Raw genomic sequence first — 23,011 nt, 5'->3', positions numbered from 1 at the left:
TGGGGATTACCATTGATCCGAATCTGAACTGGACTAACCATATTAATACTGTGGCTACCAGGGGAGGTCAAAGGCTCGGAATCCTACAGCGAGTAGTTCATCTCCTGAACCCCCCCAAAGTCTGTCCATCATCCACAAGGCACAAGTCAGGAGTGTAATGGAATATTCTCCACTTGCCTGGATGAATGCAGTTCCAACAACACTCAAGAAGCTCAACACCATCCAGGACAAAGCAGCCCTCTTGATTGCTACCCCTTCCACAAACATTCAAACCCTCCCTCACCACGAACAGTGGCAGCCGTGTGTACCATCCACAAGATGCACTGCAGTAACTCACCAAGATTCCTCAGACAGCACCTTACAAACCCACGACCACTATCATCTCGAAGGACAAGAGCAGCACATACCTGGAAGCCCCACCACCTGGAGGTTCCCCTCCAAGTCACTCACCACCATGGAAATACATCGCCGTTCCTTCACTGTGACTGGGGCAAAATCCTGGAACTCCCTCCCTCACAGCACAGTGGGTGTACCTACACAGCAGGACGGCAGCAGTTCAAGAAGGCAATACACCACCACCTTGTGAAGGGCAACTAGGGGTGGGCAATAAATGCTGGCCTAACCAGTGACACCCACATCCCATAATTTTTTTTTTTTAAAAGAGACTCAAGGAGCAAAGACATTTTATATTGCTGGTGAGGTTCCATGATTGGATGTGCAGGTAGAGCCCTTGGGTCTCTGAGTGTCCTTCTCATCGTTTTATAAGGACCTGTGGAGAGTCAATAGGAAGCAGTACACGTCTTCTATGTCTTTGATTGTCCATTTTGGGACTTAGGAAAAGTCATCTCTGGAAAGCCACCTGAGATACAGGACAAGGTTTTACTGGAGTAAACCATATAGCCGCATGCAAGTTAGATTAGTTTGTGCACATTTCATTTTTAAAGTTTTTGCCCACAAAATTACTGGAAATATTGGTACGTGATAACAGCACGCATTGTGAAAGTGAAATTATTCTTTTCAGCAAAGTATGGCCATGGAATTCACTGAATTTGTATATATTTTTAAATAAATTTAGAGTACCAAATTCTATTTTTGTTTCCAAATAAGGGGCAATTTAGCATGGCCAATCCACTTAACCTGTCCATCTTTGGGTTTGTGGAAGTGGGACCCACGCAGACACGGGTTGAATGTGCAAACTCCACATGGACAGTGACCTGGTGCTGGGATTGAACCTGTGTCCTCGGCGGGCGCCGTGAGACAGCAGTGCTAACCACTGTGCTACCATGCCACCACACATCATTTGTATAAACAGATATCGCCCATGTTTTGAATAGCGCAGACTTGTTGCCAGCAGCGTGATATCAATATAAAAGTGTCTTATGATTTACAGAAGACAGTCAAGCCCCTCCCGTGTAACATCATTGCCAAATCACATTAAAAAGGTTTGATCCAAACTGTAATGATATTGACAATTTTGCTTGCCTGAAATGTGCCAGATCTCCAAGAGGAGATAACAACAAATGTGACCATTTCCTCTTTCATAATGTGCAGTGATAGTATTGTCACTGCGCTAGAAATACAGAGACTCAGGGTACTGCTCTACGGACCAGGTTTGAATCCCAACATAGCAGATGGTGAAATTTGAATTCAATAATTACAAGACTATTAATGAGCATAAAGCCATTAAAATCTCCATCTAGGGAAGTAAATCTGCCATCCTTGCCTGGTCTGGCCTACATGTGACTCCAGACCCACAATAATGTGGTTGACTCTTAATTGCCCTCTGAAATGGCTGAGCAAATCATTCAGTTCAAGGGCAATTAGGGATGGGCAACAAATGCCGGCCTTGTCAACGATGCCACATCCCATGAAAGAAGAAAGAAAAAAAAAGATGTTGGAATCTAAAACTGCTTCCTCAGTCAAAGTGAAAGGACTAATCTGAGTTACACTGTGTGAAGCAACTTCTTCTGATGTGTCACTGAATGACTGGAGGATGGAGGGTCCACCAGGAACTATGCTTTCCCACTAGAGAGCCAATTCACTTCATTGGCAAAAAGTTTTTATTAAATGGAATTATTGGCCATTGTGACCATTTTAGATAATGGAAAATAACAGATCATTGGGAATTCCAAAATCTGCCAAATTTGTGTTTTATTTTGAACTTGATGTTTTTTCTTTCTGGTAGGTTTCCACTAGTCTCCAAACTTAATACTCCCATGTTGGTTATTCAAGAGTGTGGGTAGCAGAATCTTGACTAATCATTGTATTCCTGTGTAAGGAATTTACTGAGCCTATAGATTTAGGAAATCTGAAACCAAGGTCATGTCATACACGGCTTTTATATTGGACACCATCTTGAATCAAAGGCAAATTCTGATTTTCTTATTGTTCCACCCTCACTCACTAGAATACTGGTAGCTGTGTCTTAACTTCTGTTGAAGTTGATTTTTTGATGGTCGGCTCGTCTATACTAAAGCTAAGGAAGTAATTTATTGCACAAGTAAGATTTCACACATTCCCATTGCCGACTGGATGTATGGCCTTTCCCAGAACCAACGAGGAAATGGAATTGAAATAGACAACAAAATGGTGAATTGACTTCCATGTCAATTGGCATTTTAGCAAGACAGTGAACAGGAGATCGTCATTGGGTAGGGTACAGTCAGGGCAGATGTCTCTCAGAGAGTTCAGTGAGGCCCAGGCCATACAGTCATAGAGTCCTAGAGGACTGAAAAGATCCTTTGGCCCGTCACATCTGCCGGTCAAAAACAACCACCAAACTATTCTAATTCCATTTTCCAGCACTTGGCCCATAGCCTTGTATGCCTTGGGATCACTAGGGCACATCTAAATACTTCTTGGATGTTTTGAGGGTCTCTGCCTCCACCACCCTTTCAGGCAGCGAGTTCCAAACTCCTACCACCCTCTGGGTAAAAAAACTTTTCCTCACATCCTGTCTATATCTCCTGCCCCTTACCTTAAACCTATGCCCCATGGTCATTGATCCCTCCACCAAGGGAAAAGGTTTATTCCTGTCAACTCTATCTATGCCCCTCATAATTTTATACATCTCTATCATGTCTGCCTCAGTCTCCTCTGCTCCAAGGAAAACAACCTCAGTCTATCCAATCTCTCTTCATAACTAAAACTCTCCAGTCCAGGCAACATCCTGATAAATCTCCTCTGCGGCTTTTCCAATGTTATCACATCCCTCCGATAATGTGGATTCCAGAACTGCACACAATACTATAGCTGTGGCCTAACCAACATTTTAAAGAGTTCCAGCATAACCTCCCTGCTCTTAAACTCTAAGCCTCAGCTAATAATGGCAAATGTATCCTTAACCACTGAATCCACCTGCTCTGCTAGCTTAAGGGACTAGCGTACATGCACACCAAGGTCTCTCTGATTCTCGGTGCTTTCCAGGGTCCTGCTGTTTATCATGTATTCCCTTGTCCTGCCCGAGAGCATTACCTCACACTTGCCTGGATTGAATTCCGTTTGCCACGGATCAGCCCATCTGACCAGCCAGTCTATATCCTCCTGTAATTGAAGACTATCCTCCTCACTATTTACCACCCCACCAATTTTCGTATCATCCACAAACTTACTGCTCCATCCTCCAACATTCATATCTAAATCAGTTATATAATCCACAAACAGCAAGGGCCCCAACACTGATTCATGTGGGACCACACTGGACACAGGCTTCCAGTCAGATAAACACCTCTTGGCCGTCACCCTCTGCTTCCTGCCACTCAGCCAATTTTGGATCCAATTTGCCAAATTTCCTTGGATCCCATGGGCTCTTACCTTCGCTACCAGTCTCCCATGTGGGACCTTATCAAAAGCCTTGCTGAAGTCCAAGTCGACTATGTCAAATGCATTTCCCTCATCTATATACCTGGTCACCTCTTCACAAAATGCAATCAAGTTGGTCAGACATGACCTCCTCTTAACAAAACCATGCTGACTTTTCTTGATTAATCCTTGCCTCTCCAAATTCAGATTAATACTGGCTCTCAGAATTGCTTCCAATAGATTCCCCACCATGGAAGTTAGAATGACTGGCCTGCAGTTTCCTGGTTTATCCCTTCCTCCCTTCTTGAATAATGGTATCACATTGGCTATCCTCCAGTCCTCCAGCACCTCTCCTGTGGCCATAGAGGAATTGACAATTATTGCCAGCGCCCCTACAATTTCCTCCCTTGCCTCACTCAGCAGCCTGGGATACATTTCATCTGTCCCTGGATATTTGTCTACTTCTAAGCCTGTCAGACCACTCAGAACCTCCTCTCTGTCTCTGTTTATCTCTTTAATTTTATTACAGTCCTTCTCCTGCAATAGTTAAACTTTTGGGTGTTATTTGAATAAAGCTGGATCATCTCCCCACTCAAACTCAGAAGGTGGACCTCCCAGCTGATGGTCAGGGTCTGAGGATGCTTGGCTCACAAGGAACCTGTCCCAGTGGTGTTGGTGCTGGGGAGGGGGGTTGAATGAAGAGGTTGCCACTAGGAGAAAGAGGTAAGGCTATGGATGAGGAGGCCAGGGATTCACTACGAAACCCAGGGGGGAAATCCCCATTCCTCCTGGCCCCCAGACTTTCCACATGATATTAAAATGCTGATACTTGCTGTGGCGTCTTCTTGCTCCTGCCAGGATGTGTTGTTAGATTTACTGGCCTCACGGATTTTTCAGTTAAAATGGGGTTGCGGATCAGTTATTGGAGCATGACTTGTCCAGGTAACATAGCTTTCCCCTACCCTCTGCCAGGGGCAGTCAACCATTCTTTGCTTGATCTGGGGTCAGTTAAGAGAGTGGGTTTGGAATATAGCATTATACCCCCATCCCCAAAATGTTGCCACGCCCATCAGCTCCATTCCTGTTGCGTGGGTAGGGTTAAAGTCAACCCTGGTGTCTCTCACCTTCATAATCCTTTGACATTTTAAAGGACTACATTAATTACTGGGAAAACAGGAAACTGTTGTTAAGGGAACCATGGGGCAGGTTGATGGGATAAAGGTGGGGTATATTTGGTCATCCACTGTCCAAAGAATTATTTTATTCACACCACACATGTTTATAATTTAGTTTTCAAAACATTTAACACTTCAGAAACATCTTAAAACAGGCATGAAAAATTTGACCTACAGCAACTAAAGCGTGAGAATATTGTTACTCAGACTGCTATTTTACAGAACTTGACAGTGATTCACTGACAATGCCCTTCGCACTAGGCGGAGTTTGATTTCCTCGTACATTACCGTTCCTTTTCATTATTACACAGGAATGTCCCAAAGCAGGAGGCGTATGCATGTTCAAACAGGGTGATGAGGAATTGCTCATTGAACTGGAATGAGCAGGGGAATTGGCAGCTCATCTGCCAGCAGCAGTCAAGGAAGATGAGGAAGATTGGTGCCTCTTGCTTCAGCTTGGCATGAGAATAAGCTGAGCTCGCACAGCGAATCTGGAAAGGATGACCTGCCTGAAGAAAAGGAAAATCAAAATGTGACTGAATGTTTCAGGGAGAGCAACACTGTCCAGTCACTTCTTCAAAGATATCAGAACAGAGACAACTTCAGGATCAGTGGAAGAGGAATAGCATTAATATTGTTTCTCAAAGAAAGTCTCTTCATTCTGTGAGCCTGGATAATAAATACTAGCAGGCCATGCAACCAAGTGAGGCATCACAGCTGAGCATTATCCTGTTTCCATGCAATGTGAACGTAAAGAGATTTCCCAGAAGGATCACCAGGTAGAAATCAGAAGTTGGGATTCTAGAATCATATAAAATCATAAAAGCCGACACACAGAAAGAGGCCATTCGACTCATCAAATGTCTGCTGTCTCTTTCAAAGAGCAATTTATTTAATCTCATTAGCTGATTTTCTCCCATTCCTAGCTCAACAATGCTTTGCCATTTGTAAAACACAAGCCAGTATGCTGCCTGTGAACAATTGGACCTTCGGTTGAAGGTAGCTGAGACCCACATGATCCTCTCCACGAGGGATGTTGGGCGGGATTCTCTGGTTCCCCCAGCCGTGTGTTTCTTGGCAGCGTGCCGTCTGCTGGTGGCGGGATTCTCCACTGCCGCAGGGATTTCCCACTGAAGCCACCCGACGCCGATGGGAAACCCGCAGGTGGGAGTGCACTGCCGGCGGGAAAAGAGAATTCCAATGGCCGGAGAATTCCAGCCAACTGTGTATTCCCTCAATCTCTCACGATTCGAGAGGTAGTTGCAGCCTCCTGGATCAAAAACTTCATAGATCAATAGTCTGCTGCTGAGCTGGCGGGTGGGGCAGGTTAATGTGAATACCTGATGCTGTTGGTATATCAAAGATCTGAGGATCAATGGGCTGGATTCTCCCCTACCCGGCGGGGCGGGGGGTCCCGGCGGGATGGAGTAGCGTGAACCAGTCCGGCGTTGGGCCGCCCCAAAGGTGCGGATTTCTCCGCACCTTTGGGGGCCAAGCCCTCACCTTGAGGGGCTAGGCCTGCGCCGGAGTGGTTGTCGCTCCGCCAGCCGGCGGGAAAGGCTTTCGCCGCCACGCCAGCCGGGGCCGAAAGGACTTCGCCGGCCGATGGAAGTCCACGCATGCGCCGGAGCGTTAGCGGCTGCTGACGTCATCCTCGCGCATGCGCAGGGAGGGGGTCACTTCCGCGTCCGCCATCGTGAATGCTATGGCCAACACAGAAGGAAAAGAGTGCCTCCACGGCACAGGCCTGCCCGCCGATCGGTGGGCCCTGATCACGGGCCAGACCACCGTGGGGGCACCCCCCGGGGCCAGATCCCCCCGTGCCCACCCCCCCAGGACCCCGGAGCCCGCCCGCGCCGTCAGTCCCGCCGGTAAGGTAGGTGTTTTGATCCACGCCGGCGGGACCGGCATGACAGCAGTGGGACTTCGGCCCATCACGGGCCGGGGAATCGCCGGGGGGGGGCGCCGACAGGCGCGGCGTGGTTCCCGCCCCCGCCGAATCTCTGGTGCCGGGGACTTTGGGAGACGGCGGGGGCGGGATTCACGCCGCTCCCGGCGATTCTCCGACCCGGCGGGGGGTCGGAGAATCCAGCCCAATATTCTGGGATTCTCCGGTTCGCCAGCCGTGCTGTTCGCTGGCAGTGGAATTCTTTCTTCCCACCGCTTGTCAATGGGATTTCCCATTGAAGCCACATTCATCCCACGCTGCCAGGAAATCCATGGTTGAGGATGCACTGCCAGGTGGAAAAGAGAATCTCCAGCCCTGATTGCTATTTTTGTATCTTTACATATTCATGCAGGCTTTATCCTTAAGGGATTAAATAGGCTGAATAGCGTCCCTGGTAGGATAGACTGCACACGCTCTCTGCAAAGTGTGTACTCAGGGATCAAAATTTTCTTAATAATGCGTTTTTCTGATTTTGCATACCTGTAACCATTCCCGTTCAATAAGTGCTTGAAAACCACTAATAGTCCTGCAGTCTGGATCCAAGATGATTTGTGCCAGAGATGTAAGTTGTAGTGTTGTGTCTCTCCCCTCAGAGCCATGAATCAGGACAGATGCTCCTTCCCTGGACAGAGTGACAGTGGAATTCGATCATTGATTCAAATATTCAGCCGTGTACTTTTTCAGGTTTAGTTACAGTTACTTAAATTAACTTTAAACCAACTTGATGATTCGTGTTAACGTACCGTAATCAAATTCTGCACTAAAATCCAATTTCTTTCTCCAAACAAGAAAATAGACAACACCAAACAAAATAAATGTCCTGAAGAATTTTATAGTCAATAAATTACATTTTGAAGTTTGATGAATGTGTTGCAGGCAATCTTTAGATACTAAAATTAGCATGCTAATGTTATGAGCACCCATTTAAATCTTGGGAAGACTGCAGCCATTGTCTTTGGACCCTATCACAAACTCAGTTCCCTAGTCAATAACTCCTCCCCTCTCCCTACAAACTGGGAGTCTGAATCAGAATCTCAATTTTGATTGTTGCCGAGCTCCAATGATATATCTCCGCCATCATTAAGACTGCCTATTTCCACCTTTGTCACATTGCCCGACTCTATCTGTCTCAATTTCTTTACTGCTGAAACCCTTGTCCATGCTTTGTTAACGCTAGACTTCACCATTTCATCAAACCCCTGTGTGGTGGTATGAATAGGAGCACTACCATTGGTGCAGAGCACTGGTTTCCCATTGGCTCTGGCTGGTCATGTGCCTCTCAGCTGATTGGCTGGGACTAGTCATGTGACTGCTCACCAATTGGTCAAGAGGCAAGTAGACCCCGCCTCCGAGGCGGGGTATAAGTACCCAGAGTTCCCGGCGGTCGGCCTTTCACTGTAGTCGACCACCGGGCTAACATCTAGCTGATTAAAGCCTAAGTTTGGGCCTTCATCGTGTCTCGCGTCCAATTGATGGTACATCACCCTGCTTAGTTTTTCATGATCTTCTTGCCACAAACTTGAGGAACGGGATTCTCCGTCCCGTCGGACCAGTTTTCTGGTGCAGCGCACCCCCGCCGGCAGCGGGATTCTCCATCGTGCCAGCCGGCCAATGGGGTTTCCCACTGTGGGCAGCCCCATGCCGCCAGGAAATCCCCAGGCGTGGGTGGCTGCCGGCACAACGGAGAATCCGACCAGTGGAGAATCCAGCCCGAGATCTTCCAAAACGCCTGTGTCAGCCTCACAATGTCCCTTTCCCCTATCAACCTGTTCTCACTAACCTACTGAGTTTTTCCGGCATTATCTGTTCTTGTATAAGGCATACTAGACTGGCAGAGACCATTAATTTAGAAACTGATTTCAAAGTCCCATTTAACAGTAGAATCAAGAAATAGGAAGTGTGCATTTATGCTTCACTCGTACAGGAATACAAATAATCAAATGTTTAATATAAACAAGCAAAGTTATGAAGTCCCAATGCTGTAAACATTTATCCATGAAGTTATCACAAGAGGTTCTACATTTCTTGTTGCGATGACAGTTAGATCACTGCAACGGGTCTCAATGTTTGTGAGAGGTGTGCTAACAAGACTGTTTGTCCTGATATCTATTAGGTGACCCTGTGAGGAAGTGTGGTTTTGTGAACACCACACAAGGGCAAAATTAGGTTTGACTGTAATGACTCACAGTTGAAGAGACTGCTGATAAACTAGTTTAACACAGGAGAAACAGCCACATGGGGGAGATGGTCGCTGCCACATGAAACATGTTCAAGCAAGGTAGTTCCAAGAAGAGAAAGAAGGTTTGGGGAACACAAATCTCCATGTTGTTTAAAAAGCAACTAAAGTAAGAGTCCATTACCTGTCGACACACTGTGCAGCCATACAAGCTATTGTCAGCACAGTTTTAAGATGGGTCAGCCATTTTGAAGTCTCCAGTTTACTGAGCCATCTGTCAATGCTATTGGATTGGTCATTGCAGGCATCAATCAACTTAATCAGACTTTCCTGAAGGACCCTACCTCTGCAATAAAAGAAATGCATTGAGGTCAATTAGAAAAAGCTGAGTTTTGCTGACAGTAATCCATAAAAAATAATTCAGAAACAATGGAGTCACAAACTTTATGGATATTCTGTTTTATTATCATTACAGTTCTATTGACTAGAATAGAGGGATTGTGTGCCGAAAAACTCATTGGGTGCCAGACTGCCCCTTTCTCCTTCTCCACCTGTCCGTTTCCCCAGGGGTTATAGCTGGTCGTTCTGCTCGAGGCGATACCCTTGTGGAGCAGGAACTGACGCAGCTCATCGCTCATGAATGAGGATCTCATGTCACTGTGGATGTCGGCGGGGAAGCCGATCAGAGCGAAGATGGTGGCGAGGGCTTTGATGACGGTGACAGATGTCATGTCGGGGCACAGGATGGCGAAGGGGAATCTGGAGTACTCATCGACCACACTGAGGAAATACGTGTTCTGGTCAGTGGAGGGGAGGGGCCCTTTGAAGTCCACACTGAGGCGTTCAAAGGGGCGGGAGGCCTTCACCAGGCACGGTTTGCACTCCGCACAGTCCTGGCACTCTCTGGTGATGGCCCCGACTTCCTTGACGGAGTAGGGCAGATTGCGGGCCTTAATGAAGTGGTACTACCGTATGACTCCCAGGTGACAAAGGCTGTCGTGTAGGGCCCGGAGTCGGTCTACTCGTGCGCTGGTACATGTACCTTGGGATAGGGCATCGGGGGGCTCGTTGAGCTTACCAGGGCGATACAAAATCACGTAGATGTAGGTGGAAAGCTCGATCCTCCACCTCAAGATTTTATCATTTTTGATCTTGCCCCGCTGTGTGTTGTTAAACAGGAAGGCTACCGACCGTTGGTCAGTGAGGAGAGTGAATCTCCTGCCAGCCAGGTAATACCTCCAATGCCGCACAACTTCAACGATGGCTTGGGCCTCTTTTTCGACGGAGGAGTGCCGAATTTCGGAGGGATGAAGGGTTCGTGAAAAGAATGCCATGGGCCTGCCTGCCTGGTTCAGGGTGGCGGCTAGAGCGACGTCTGATGCATCGCTCTCCACTTGAAAGGGTGACGTCTCATCGACTGCGTGCATCGCGGCCTTGGCGATGTCGGCCCTAATACGGTTGAAGACCTGTTGAGCCTCGGCCGCCAGCGGGAAAAGAGTGGGCTGGATGAGTGGGCAGGCCTTGTCCGCATAATTTGGAACCCACTGGGCGTAGTAAGAAAAGAACCCCAGCAGCGTCTGAGGGCCTTGGGGCAGTGGGGAAGGGGGAGTTCTATGAAGAGCGCATGCGGTTGGTGTCGGGCCCCAGAACTCTGTTCTGGACCACATAGCCGAGGATGGCTAAGCGGTTCGTGCAGAATACGCTGTTATAAGTGAGGTTTAGGAGAGTGGTGGTGCGGAGAAATTTGGCAAGGTTGGCATCATGGTCCTGCTGATCGTGGCCGCAGATGGTGACATTGTCTAGGTATGGGAAAGTGGCCCGCAGCCTGTACCGGTCAACCATTCGGTCCATCTCCCTTTGGAAGACCGAGACCCCGTTGGTGACTCCGAAGGGAACCCTAAGAAAATGCTAGAGGCGGCCATCTGCCTCGAAGGCAGTGTATGGGTGGTCCGCCTTACGGATGGGGAGCTGGTGGTAGGCGGATTTTAGGTCTACAGTTGAGAAGACCCGGTACTGTGCAATCTGATTGACAATATCAGATATGCGTGGGAGAGGGTACGTGTCGGGCTGCGTGTACCGATTGATGGTCTGGCTGTAGTCCACGACATTCTGTGTTTCTCCCCCGTTTTCACCACTACCACTTGGGCTCTCCAGGAGCTGTTGCTAGCCTCGATGATGCCTTCCCGAAGCAGCCGCTGGACCTCGGACCTGATGACGGTCCTGTCCTGGGTGCTGTACCATCTGCTCCTGGTGGCGACGGGTTTGCAATCTGGGGTTAGACTGCGAATAGGGAAGGTATTCGTGTCACGAGGCCTCACACCGTAAGGAGTGGTAGGGGCCCACCGAATTTCAATGTTAGGTTCTGGAGGTTACACTGGAAGTCCAGGCCGAGTAGCAGGGCAGCGCAGAGGTTGGGGAGGGCATAGAGGCGGAAGTCGCTGAACTCTATGCCCTGGACAGTGATCGTGGCTCTGCAGTACCCCCGGATCGCCACGGAGTGGGACCCGGAGGCCAGGGAGATCCTCTGTACCGCGCCTTACCATATCGGGATGAATGAAGCTCTCGGTGCTCCCTGAGTCTAGCAGACAGGAGATCTCGTGCCCACCGATCTTCATGCATGTGGAAGCGGTTGCTAGATTGTGTGGGCTAGACTGGTCGATCGTGACCGAGGCGAGCTGCGGCTGGTCATCGCTGGTGTCAGACAATGGAACGATGGTGGCGCCCACGTGCTGTGGGGAAGACAAGGTGGCGGTGCCTGACGAACCTGTGGAGGACAACATGGCGGCGCCCAAGGGCCGCAAGTGGCCTGGGGAAGGGAAGACGGTGGCACCCACTGGCCGTGCGTGGTCCATGGGGTGGGAAGATGTCGGCGCCCACTGTCCGTACGCGGGGAGGGTCGGAGCGATAGCTGCGACTGAGCGAGCCTGGCACACCACCACTAAGAGCGCCTTTTTGCCGCAGACCTTGCAAGGAGCGCTCTGGGCCGGGCAGCTTTGGCTGGGGTGTTTTGGCTGCCCACAGAAGTAATATCTGGGGCCCCCGGGATTGGCTGGTTGGTGCGTGGCACAGACGTAGGATTGACTGAGTGTGGTCCCCGATGGGGCGACTGTCTGCAGGGTCCACGATGCATAGGAGGGGTGGGCCACGCGGCCGGTGTTGTAGGCCTGGATATTGCGCGAGGCGACCGTCATCGATAGCGCCAGCTTTTTGGTTGCCGCGAGGTTGAGCATGGCCCCCTCTAAAAGTCGCTGGCGGATGTGATCTGACGCAATTCATGTAACGAAAGTGTCCCACATGAGTAAATTCGAGTGATCCGAGGCCGTGACGGCCTGACAGTCACAGTCTCTGACCAGGGGAATTAGGGCACGCCAGGAATCTACTGACTCACCAGGGAGTTGGCTACGAGTTGAGAGGACGTGCCTGGTGTAAAGCGTGTTAGTCCGCTGAGCGTAATTCTCTTTCAGTAGCGCGATGGCTTCATCATAGGTCGGCACGTCCTGGAAAAGCAGAAAAATGCTGGAGCTCAGCAGTGTGTAGGGGATCTGGATCTTCTCAGCTTCCAGAATTGGGTCTTGTGCAGACCTGGTGTAAGCTTAGAAACAAGCTAGCCAGTGTTCAAAGTCCTTTTTGGCGTTGCTTGATTGCTGATCCAGCTGCAGGCGATCGGCTTGATGCGGAGGTCCATCTTCTGAAAACTTTGGTGTAATAAATTGATGCACCACCAATTGCACAAAGACGAGAGTTGAATACAACTGAGGCTTTATTACACTAAGATGTGTGGCCTCCTACAGCAGCTGGTGAACGGGGAGCACATATATTTATACTCCGCCTACTGGGCGGAGCCAGCAGGCAGGGACTACCCCCGTACCTGTAGTACAGGGCCTTACCATACATGCCCGAATATATACAGCAGTGGTTACTACCACACTCCTCAGAGTGAAAGGCTGCATGGAAGACTCCATCTGTTTGATGTCCGTCAAAATCTTGGTGCAAGAATTCTGTCCTGCACTGCTATAGGATACACACACCATTGTGCAGGCACTTTCTGGGATCAATGAGCGTCAACGCCAGTTGGCCTCTTCGGCTCACACCAGCTGCTCCTTTATCCCAAGAAGGAAGTCAGGGCCGTCAGGCACCCACAAGGAGGAGGATCAGCTAGTGCACACCGCAGGTGATTCCGGGAGTGTCCCATCCATCCAATTCCCTCTTCTTGTGAATGCTTCAGCTCCAGCTCCACAGGCTGAGGAGGGTGGCACTACCACACAGAAGGGCCCCAAAACCAGGCCTGGGCCCTTCCCAGGTCTCAACCCTCCAGTGAAAGCCCGCCAAGGTAATCATAGAAAATAGGGCATGGCAGAAGGCAGGTTGCCTCCACTGTGGATGTTGGGCATGCACCACGATGCAACGGTAGGGTTATAAAGGTTAAGAAGCTCTAGTTGCATAGTGTAGGAGCGGGTATTAAGCACGTGCACATAATGTTCACCTCTGTAAACAAATTTCCACTAATTACACCGTTTCTATGGCACCATAAAAAGGCAGAGTGTTCAGTCCAGAGCCAAGATGTATCCATACCCTTGACCTAGTCGGAAATTTTGGAAGTCAGTGCTCCAAGGGTTCAATGCTGAGCAGTAATACATAAGTGGTGCTTGAGTTGGCATCATTTTGTGACTAGTTTGACTCAAGGCATTGAGTTACAGCTGAATGGTCTCATCTGCAATGGAAGACTGATCACCAACATGTCTTCCCATTAGCCTTGCCCCTGTCAACATCCCACCTCCAGAAGCTACTTCTCCCCCCGCAGATTTGAGTGGAACTGTCAGTGTGTGATGACTGCACATCCCTCTCCCCCACCCCCTAACGTCCCCACCGCATTCCCCCAGGCTTCCGTTCCTCTGTGAGGCCCTTCTAAGAAGCCTGTGACCCAGCAGCAGGAGACATACTCAGGAACAGTGCTTTTCGGACTCGACAATCTCCCCCTTGGTATCTTGGAATCAAGAATCCAGGACCTTGAAGGCAACAACCCCCCGTCCCCCCCGTCGTCGTCCCCCGCTGTCCCCAGTAAACATCCAATGTTACTTTGGCCTCAAGTGTTACCCCAGTTTCCCTTGAGTCAAGCCTGATCTCCCTGAGTGATACCCCGGTGCCCCCAAGTCAACCTCCTAAATGCGCGGAGGTGTTCCGCAAGCACTGCCGTGACCTTAGAACTCTGCCATTGGTGGACTAGTTGACGGGTGAAGGGTTATGATTACAATGTGTGGACCCAATAATGAGATGCAAATGTATTACAATGATGTTCCCGTCATCGAATAATGGGAAATGCGGCCTGCCGCTGTTTGGCGAGGGCGGGGGAGGTGGCTGAAAATGAACACGGCAAGCTTTCACGCCAATTTTGAGTTCCCGTGGTACTTTCCGCTCCCGTCGACAAACCCTCGCAACATGAATGAGAGCAGACAGTCTCAGCCCATGCGTTGGGAGATTTTGATGTGAGTTTATTGGGACACAGTTGTAACTGATTTTAGAAGTTATAGGCTAATGCTAACTGGAAATGAAGTTCAATCTGTCTGCACATATCTCTGGCTGGAATCTCCAATTTTGCAGCTAAGTCTGCCACATCCATCTGGTCTTCCGACCAAAGAGCCGGCACGATGCTCCATCCGGTGGAGGGCTAGCAGCCGCACCACGTAAAGCCCCCTTACCTGCTGATACGGACGCAGAGTGGCTGGGTTCGTGGTCGGGTATGCGAACGGCGGCAGACTGTGGCGCTGGCCACGCACAGACACGGCCTGCCAAAAACGACACCCCTGTAAACCCCCTCATCATCCCCGGACTACCCTCCATCAGTTCCCCAGCCCCATGTGAAGCCCCCGCTGCCAGCGGAACAACACCGCATCAGGTGACGTCCTGAGGCCCTCCCAACAGCGTGCGGCATACTCTTTGAGTATGTCTTATTTGAGGGTGGCGGAGCATCAGAAAAACGGCACCTCCCCCGATTTTGCCGTAAAAGTGGATTCCCCGGCCAATCGGCAAAGGCGATTTTGGCATCGCCGATCGGAGAATCCCGCCCCTCATGTCTGTACTAATGTGGTGACAAACCACAGAGAGCCCAGCAATTTCAACAATAGAATGTTTTACTTTTCTTTGTCTTCTTTTGAGGACCTTTAGGAATTTACAGTTGGGAATCTTTTCTGAGCTTGAACTATTTTTCATCCCTTTGAGTGGGTGGTCAGTAAATGTGCGGAGGTCATCGGGTAGGCATCCTGATTTGCAGAAAAATGCCTTTAATTTGTAGCACTCATTTGGAAGGGGTACAAAATAATGGCACAGGTGATAGCTTGCTTCCATGTGAATTCCTTTACAAAAACAATTTTCAAAAGGCTTCTAGCATTTGTACCTACGTGTACTCTGAATATTCACCACATTTTCGGGAAATCATTAGAGGCTGGCAACCCTCCAAATTATGACCAGATATGCTCCCTCTTGCTGACAGTGAGAAATAAACTGTTTAATTCACATGTGCTGATGGCAGAACAAATACAAGTCTTTGCAGGTTACAGAATCACATTAGGCCATCCACGTCTCACTAATGCAGCAGTCTTACTGGATTTCAGTTCCCAAGACCTGAATTGGATCCAATTACAATGCTAAGGGCTAAGGGCCTAAATTCTTTGCTCCGTACAGTTAGGAAACACTTCAGTGAGTTGTATCTTGCCACTGAGTCATACGGTTGTTGATGCACGATCAATTATTGCGAAAGCGAGATTAGAGAATAATCGAAGGCTTTATTAGACAAGATGTGTTCCCCAGAGGCTCGTAACAAAAAATGGCTGCAGCCGGGGATGAACACCTCTTTATACCATCCACTGGGCGGAGCCAGCAGACAGGGATTTACCCACCTATCTCTAACACAGTAGTACCTCCAACACGGGTAACGTAATACATATAATAAGGTCTACCACAGTTGTGGGTTCAAGTTACAGTCCAGAGAATTGTGCATAAACGTGAAGGCTGACACTCCGTTGCAGTCCGAAGGAACAGCCACAAAGTCTTAGACGCAGTATAAAAGCAAATTATTGCGGATGCTGGAATCTGAAACGAAAGGGAAAATTCTGGAAAATCTCAGCAAGTCTGGCAGCATCTGGAGGGAGAGAAAAGAGCTAACGTTTCGAGTCCGATGACTCTTTGCCAAAGCTAACAGACAGAGTGAGAATTTCCAAGTGGGAAATATTTATACTGTGGAGTGAGAATGAAAGATGAGTCATGGCCACAGAAACCCAAGGAAACCGGGTGCAAATGGCCACAGATACTAAGGAGAAAGAGTGTTAATGGCAGTCCCCAAAGAGGACGAAAGATGTGAAAGGTCAAACAGCAGGGAAACTAACATCAGAGGATGAACTGTAGGTGTGGGGGGAGGGGAAGGGGGAACTGAAGAGGAGAAACGTGAAGACTAGGTGGATAAGATTTGGGGGGGTAGGCAGTATTGAGACAGTACTACACTGTTCAACAGGCAGTATTGAGACGTACTACACTGTCCGACAGGCAGTATTGAGACAGTACTACACTGTCTAACAAGCAGTATTGAGGCAGTACTACACTGTCCAACAGGCAGTATTGAGGCAGTACTACACTGTCCAACAGGCAGCATTGAGGCAGTACTATACTGTCCAACAGGCAGTATTGAGGCAGTACTACACTGTCCAACAGGCAGTATTGAGGCAGTACTACACTGTCCAACAGGCAGTATTGACACAGTACTACACTGTCCAACAGGCAGTATTGAGGCAGTACTATACTGTCCAACAGGCAGTATTGACACAGTACTACACTGTCCAACAGGCAGTATTGAGGCAGTACTATACTGTCCAACAGGCAGTATTGAGGCAGTACTACACTGTCCAACAGGCAGTATTGACACAGTACTACACTGTCCAACAGGCAGTATTGAGGCAGTACTACACTGTCTGATAGGCAGTATTGAGGCAGTACTACACTGTCCAACAGGCAGCGTTGAGGCAGTACCACACTGTCCGACAGGCAGTATTGAGGCAGTACTAACTGTCCGACCGGCAGTATTGAGGCAGTACTACACTGTCCAACAGGCAGTATTGAGGCAGTACTACACTGTCCAACAGGCAGTATTGAGGCAGTACTACACTGTCCCACAGGCAGTATTGAGGCAGTACTACACTGTCCAACAGGCAGTATTGAGGCAGTACTACACTGTCCAACAGGCAGTATTGAGGCAGTACTACACTGTCCAACAGGCAGTATTGAGGCAGTACTACACTGTCCAACAGGCAGTATTGAGGCAGTACTACACTGTCCAACAGGCAGTATTGAGGCAGTACTACACTGTCCAACAGGCAGTATTGAGGCAGTACTACACTGTCCAACAAGCAGTATTGAGGCAGTACTACACTGTCCAACAAGCAGTATTGAGGCAGTACTACACTGTCCAACAGGCAGCATTGAGGCAGTACTACACTGTCTGACAGGCAGCATTGATATAGTACTACACTGTCCAACAGGCAGTATTGAGGCATTACTACACTGTCCAACAGGCAGTATTGAGGCAGTACTATACTGTCCAACAAGCAGCATTGATGCAGTACTACACTGTCCAACAGACAGTATTGAGGCAGTACTACACTATCCGACAGGCAGTACTGAGGCAGTACTACACTGTTCAACAGGCAGTATTGAGGCAGTACTATACTGTCCGACAGGCAGTATTGACACAGTACTACACTGTCCAACAGGCAGTATTGAGACAGTACTACACTGTCCAACAGGCAGTATTGAGGCAGTACTACACTGTCCAACAGACAGTATTGACACAGTACTACACTGTCCAACAGACAGTATTGAGACAGTACTACACTGTCCAACAGGCAGTATTGATGCAGTACTGTGCTGTCCAACAGACAGTATTGAGGCAGTACTACACTGTCCGATAGGCAGTACTGAGGCAGTACTAACTGTCCGACAGGCAATATTGAGGCAGTACTATACTGTCCAACAGACAGTATTGAGGCAGTACTACGCTGTCCAACATGCAGTACTGAGGCAGTACTATACTGTCCGACAGGCAGTACTGAGGCAGTACTAACTGTCTGACAGACAGTATTGAGACAGTACTACACTGTCCAACAGGCAGTATTGAGGCAGTACTAACTGTCCGACAGGCAGTATTGAGGCAGTACTACACTGTCCAACAGGCAGTATTGAGGCAGTACTAACTGTCTGACAGACAGTATTGACACAGTACTACACTGTTCAACAGGCAGTATTGAGGCAGTACTAACTGTCCGACAGGCAGTATTGAGGCAGTACTATACTGTCCGACAGACAGTATTGAGGCAGTACTACACTGTCCAACAGGCAGTATTGAGGCAGTACTAACTGTCCGACAGGCAGTATTGAGGCAGTACTATACTGTCCGACAGACAGTATTGAGGCAGTACTATACTGTCCAACAGACAGTACTGAGGCAGTACTAACTATCCGACAGGCAGTATTGAAGCAGTACTACACGGTCCGACAGGCAGTATTGAGGCAGTACTATACTGTCCAACAGACAGTATTGAGACAGTACTACAATGTCCAACAGGCAGTACTGAGGCAGTACTATACTGTCCAACAGGCAGTACTGAGGCAGTACTAACTGTCCGACAGGCAGTATTGAGGCAGTACTACACTGTCCAACAGACAGTATTGAGGCAGCACTACACTGTCCAACAGGCAGTATTGAGGCAGTACTACACTGTCCAACAAGCAGTATTGAGGCAGTACTACACTGTCCGACAGGCAGTATTGAGACAGTATTACACTGTCCAACAAGCAGTATTGAGGCAGTACTACACTGTCCGACAGGCAGTATTGAGACAGTACTACACTGTCCAACAGGCAGTAATGAGGCAGTACTACACTGTCCAACAGGCTGTAATGAGGCAGTACTACACTGTCCAACAGACAGTATTGAGGCAGTACTACACTGTCCAACAGGCAGTATTGAGGCAGTACTACACTGTCCAACAGGCAGTATTGAGGCAGTACTATACTGTCCAACAAGCAGTATTGACACAGTACTACACTGTCCAACAGGCAGTATTGAGGCAGTACTATACTGTCCAACAGGCAGTATTGAGGCAGTACTATACTGTCCAACAGGCAGTATTGAGGCAGTACTATACTGTCCAACAGACAGTATTGAGGCAGTACTACACTGTCCAACAGGCAGTATTGAGGCAGTACTACACTGTCCAACAAGCAGCATTGAGGCAGTACTACACTGTCCAACAGGCAGTATTGAGGCAGTACTACACTGTCCAACAGGCAGTATTGAGGCAGTACTACACTGTCCAACAAGCAGCATTGAGGCAGTACTACACTGTCCAACAGGCAGTATTGAGGCAGTACTACACGGTCCGACAGGCAGTATTGAGGCAGTACTATACTGTCCGATAGGCAGTATTGAGGCAGTACTAACTGTCCGACATCTTGTGCCCGTTTCACGCCGGCAGCGAGCAGGTGTGTTTGCTGCCGTGTTGAAACGGGCGTGAAAGCCCGGCCGCTCGGCCCATCGGCCTCGGAGAATCGCCGCTCGCCGTAAAAAACTGCGAGCGGCGATTCGTGGCGTGGGTCGGGCGTGGGGGGGGAGAATAGCGGGAGGGCGTGAAAAATGGCGGGAGGCCCTCCCGCTATTCTCCCACCCGGCATGGGGGGCGGAGAATCGCGCCCGTGGATTCTGTCAGTGCATATGGTTTTAGTTTAGGCAGGTACCATGGTCGGCTCAGGTTTGGAGGGCCTAAGGGCCTATTCCTGTGCTGTTTTGTTCTTTGCTCTCAGTATCGATTCTCTCCTGATGGTTACAATTTTAACGGTTGCACAGAAAATGAAGTCAATTTTCACCACCTTAATCTTGTTCATCAATGGACATGAATTCACTCGAAAATGGCATTGTAATTCAGAATATTTTGAACCTCATACTCGTGGTCCAGAAATTTTGCTCTCTTACCCGTACCTTGTTTTGTTGTAATGTTAGTGTCCTTACCTCTCTATGGGTCTGTGCAGTCTCTTCCAGTTGTGATAGTTAGTTTTAGATTCAAAGCCACCACCCTTCACCTTAGCCTGATGTGCGGCTTGTATTGACCTTGTATCAATGATGAAACCCTTCTTGTCAGGCTGAAGAACAGCAGCCAGGAACTGTTCATCCTCTTTACATCTCTTTCCATTGGCCCCAGTCAGTGGCTGGCTGCTCCGCATTATTACCTACGGGCAATAATATCTTCAGATCAGTCTAAAGCTGCAAAAACTACACCATCCAAATCGGAGTCCAATTCACTGTGTGGAAACTGTACTGGAAAATTAAACACACAGCCGAACATGCTTTCTGCTGGTGTATTAATGATCCTCCCCTCATGGAATCAACTAAAGATTTTGGGAGGGGACTTTCCTAAAAAATAGCAAAGGGTCAGGTTCTGACTGAAAGATTTTGAGTTTCTCCCCAGAAAATCAGCCAGGTTTTCACTCTACTTTACAATTCAACCAAATGGGAAAGTCCCATAGTGAGCACGTGCCGAGAAACACATGGCTATTAAAAACGACTCGAGTTGTATAAGAAGCCTCAACGCAGAACACGCGATCAAGCCGCACATAGCCTTGTTTTGAACACTATAGTGTGAGATCGGGACGCCATTTTGAAATAATTTAGATTTGTGAGTAAAAATGCATGCCACAGATTTTAACAGAGTTTAAAAGCTGACAGTTGCAAGATGGATTTCTGATAGTTTGGGAAATGGGGTAGGTGGAGGGAGGAAAGAAGGACAGAACAAGTTGGTTTAAAGATTTTCCAGCACTGCTTGGGGGCAAAGAGGAACAGGAAGTACCCCCTGCCTTTCCCAGGTTTGTTGGTCACAATCAGCCTTCCTCTCTGTTATGAGTCGACAACTTCTACCCATTTCCCCATGCCCCCTGCTCTCCCACCCCATGCCCTATCTGAGGCCCCAGATGCCCAATCACCAGGGCATTAAATTTAGCAGGATCATGTGTTACATGCATGTCCAGATCATTACAGCTCTTCCCTCGCCCACCCCACTCCATTATCGTCTCTCTAGAAATTTCAAGTTCTTTGTATTAAATAGCATGGCATGGTGGCAGTGGTTAGTACTCACAGTGTACTCACAGTGCCAGGGACCCAAGTTCGATTCCAGACTCTGGTGACTGTCTATGTGGAGTTTACACTTTTTCCCCATGTCTGCGTGGATTTCCCCCGGGTGCTCTGGTTTCCTCCCACAGTCCAGTTAGGTGAATTGGCCATTCTAAATTGCCTTTTAGTTTCCAAAATAATAGATGGGGTCACTGGGTTATAGAGATAGCTTGGGGGTGTGGGCCTAGGTAGGAAGGTCAGTGCAGACTTGATAGGCCGAATGGCCTCCCACTGCACTGGAGCAATTCTATGATTCTGAGCGCTAATTTATTTTTTAAAACTTCCTTTGTCAGTTTCCCATGTGACATTTTGGTCCCAGATGTATTTTCACTAAATCAAGCTCCCAGGTGCACCAGCAGCAGATATTTACCCTCTCGCATCGACTCTATCAGTTTATTTTTATAAAAGTAAATGAATGCTGGGCTCCTTGACCTTAGATTTGGTGGGTAGGAGTACAACGTTACCCAGCTGAAGCGTTTGAAGAGTTTATCGCCTATGGCAACAGAGTGAAATTTTTGTGAATATCATTTGAATCTCAGACTAAAGTAAATTACCCCTACTTATTTGTCGCTTGGAAGATGAAATGAAAAATGAAATGAAAATCGCTTATTGTCACGAGTAGGCTTCACTGAAGTTACTGTGAAAAGCCCCTAGTCGCCACATTCCGGCGCCTGTTCGTGGAGGCTGGTACGGGAATTGAACTGTGCTGCTGGTCTGCCTTGGTCTGCTTTAAAAGCCAGCGATTTAGCCCAGTGTGCTAAACTAACCCAGCGTTCAGGATGTATTTCTAAATGAGTATTAATTTCTTCCTACTGGTGGCAATGCTGAGCACAGCAGGACAGTTATGGCAGGGGACAATATACTAAAACTGACTGAATGACACTCCAACTGCAATAATCACAATCTGATATGTCTTGAACCGCTATGTTGGAAATGGTAGCAGAATAAGGTTTCTTACCATTTTGGTCTTTTTGTGGTAATAACTGAAGACTGGAAAACGTCCACCTTGTCGAAAGCCAGCCACCGTCTTTATTGCTGCATCATCAATACACTTGTGAACAATCACAGCATCAGGGTAGGTTGTGCACACAGCAAACTCTTTGTTCACATAACTAAGCCTCCAATTATCAGTCTATGTGAGAGAAACACAGTTAACAGACAACTTTTGGTTAATTATTGAACTGCAAAGGAATTTGTTGCTTTGAAAATGAATGGTTATATCGACAGTGGGACACAGGGAGGGAGCCAGAAAGCTGGCAGATGAAGTGAAGTGTTACAAGTTCCTGCTAACATGGAGAGAGTCTCTCACATTACGTGCAATATCTTGGGAAAAGTTCCACATTGCAGGAATTAACAATTGTAAGATAAAACTTGCACCTCCTCGCAACCAACATGTGGGTAACATTTTAAGACAGGTACAGGTACAGCTGAGTCAGTAAATAAATGGTAAATGGAGGTGGAATTGGAACAATTTCCTATCCTGGAACCAGGTTAAAATGGACATAATTCAGCAATTTGCCAGCAATGTGAGGTGTCTGCAAATCACAATAGATTTCTGCTGTCTGCCAAAGGTTCCTGGAAGAAAAGCCACCTTGATTTGGCCTGTTGCTTTTGTGGTTTCACAATCAAAATTTTAAAAAGACAAGCAAAATGATTACACATGGTCTTCAGAAACATTTAGGGCACGATTCACCATCCGTGTCCCA

At 48.2% G+C, this 23,011-nt stretch overlaps 1 protein-coding gene across 3 annotated transcripts in view; it reads right to left on the bottom strand.

Annotated features, from left to right (window-relative positions):
* The window catches only part of LOC119964771 (myotubularin-related protein 9-like), an 84,210-nt gene that overhangs the window by 14,311 nt on the left and 46,888 nt on the right, over positions 1-23,011 (bottom strand). For 2 of the 3 annotated variants that reach the window (XM_038794736.1, XM_038794745.1), the window contains 5 exons: positions 22,264-22,437; positions 20,151-20,368; positions 9,285-9,446; positions 7,405-7,546; positions 5,265-5,485 (listed from right to left, as the gene is read on the bottom strand). In XM_038794736.1, the coding sequence (XP_038650664.1) occupies positions 5,265-5,485; positions 7,405-7,546; positions 9,285-9,446; positions 20,151-20,368; positions 22,264-22,437 (917 nt within the window). Of the gene's footprint in view, positions 1-5,260; positions 5,486-7,404; positions 7,547-9,284; positions 9,447-20,150; positions 20,369-22,263; positions 22,438-23,011 lie in introns of those variants that run through there. The other variant, XM_038794753.1, reaches the window with a different exon arrangement.

This window comes from Scyliorhinus canicula, chromosome 1 (assembly GCF_902713615.1).
Source record: "Scyliorhinus canicula chromosome 1, sScyCan1.1, whole genome shotgun sequence".
Classification (NCBI taxonomy): Eukaryota; Metazoa; Chordata; class Chondrichthyes; order Carcharhiniformes; family Scyliorhinidae; genus Scyliorhinus; species Scyliorhinus canicula.
Note: the sequence above shows the minus strand (reverse complement) of the source record. Positions and strands in the feature narration are given on the sequence as shown.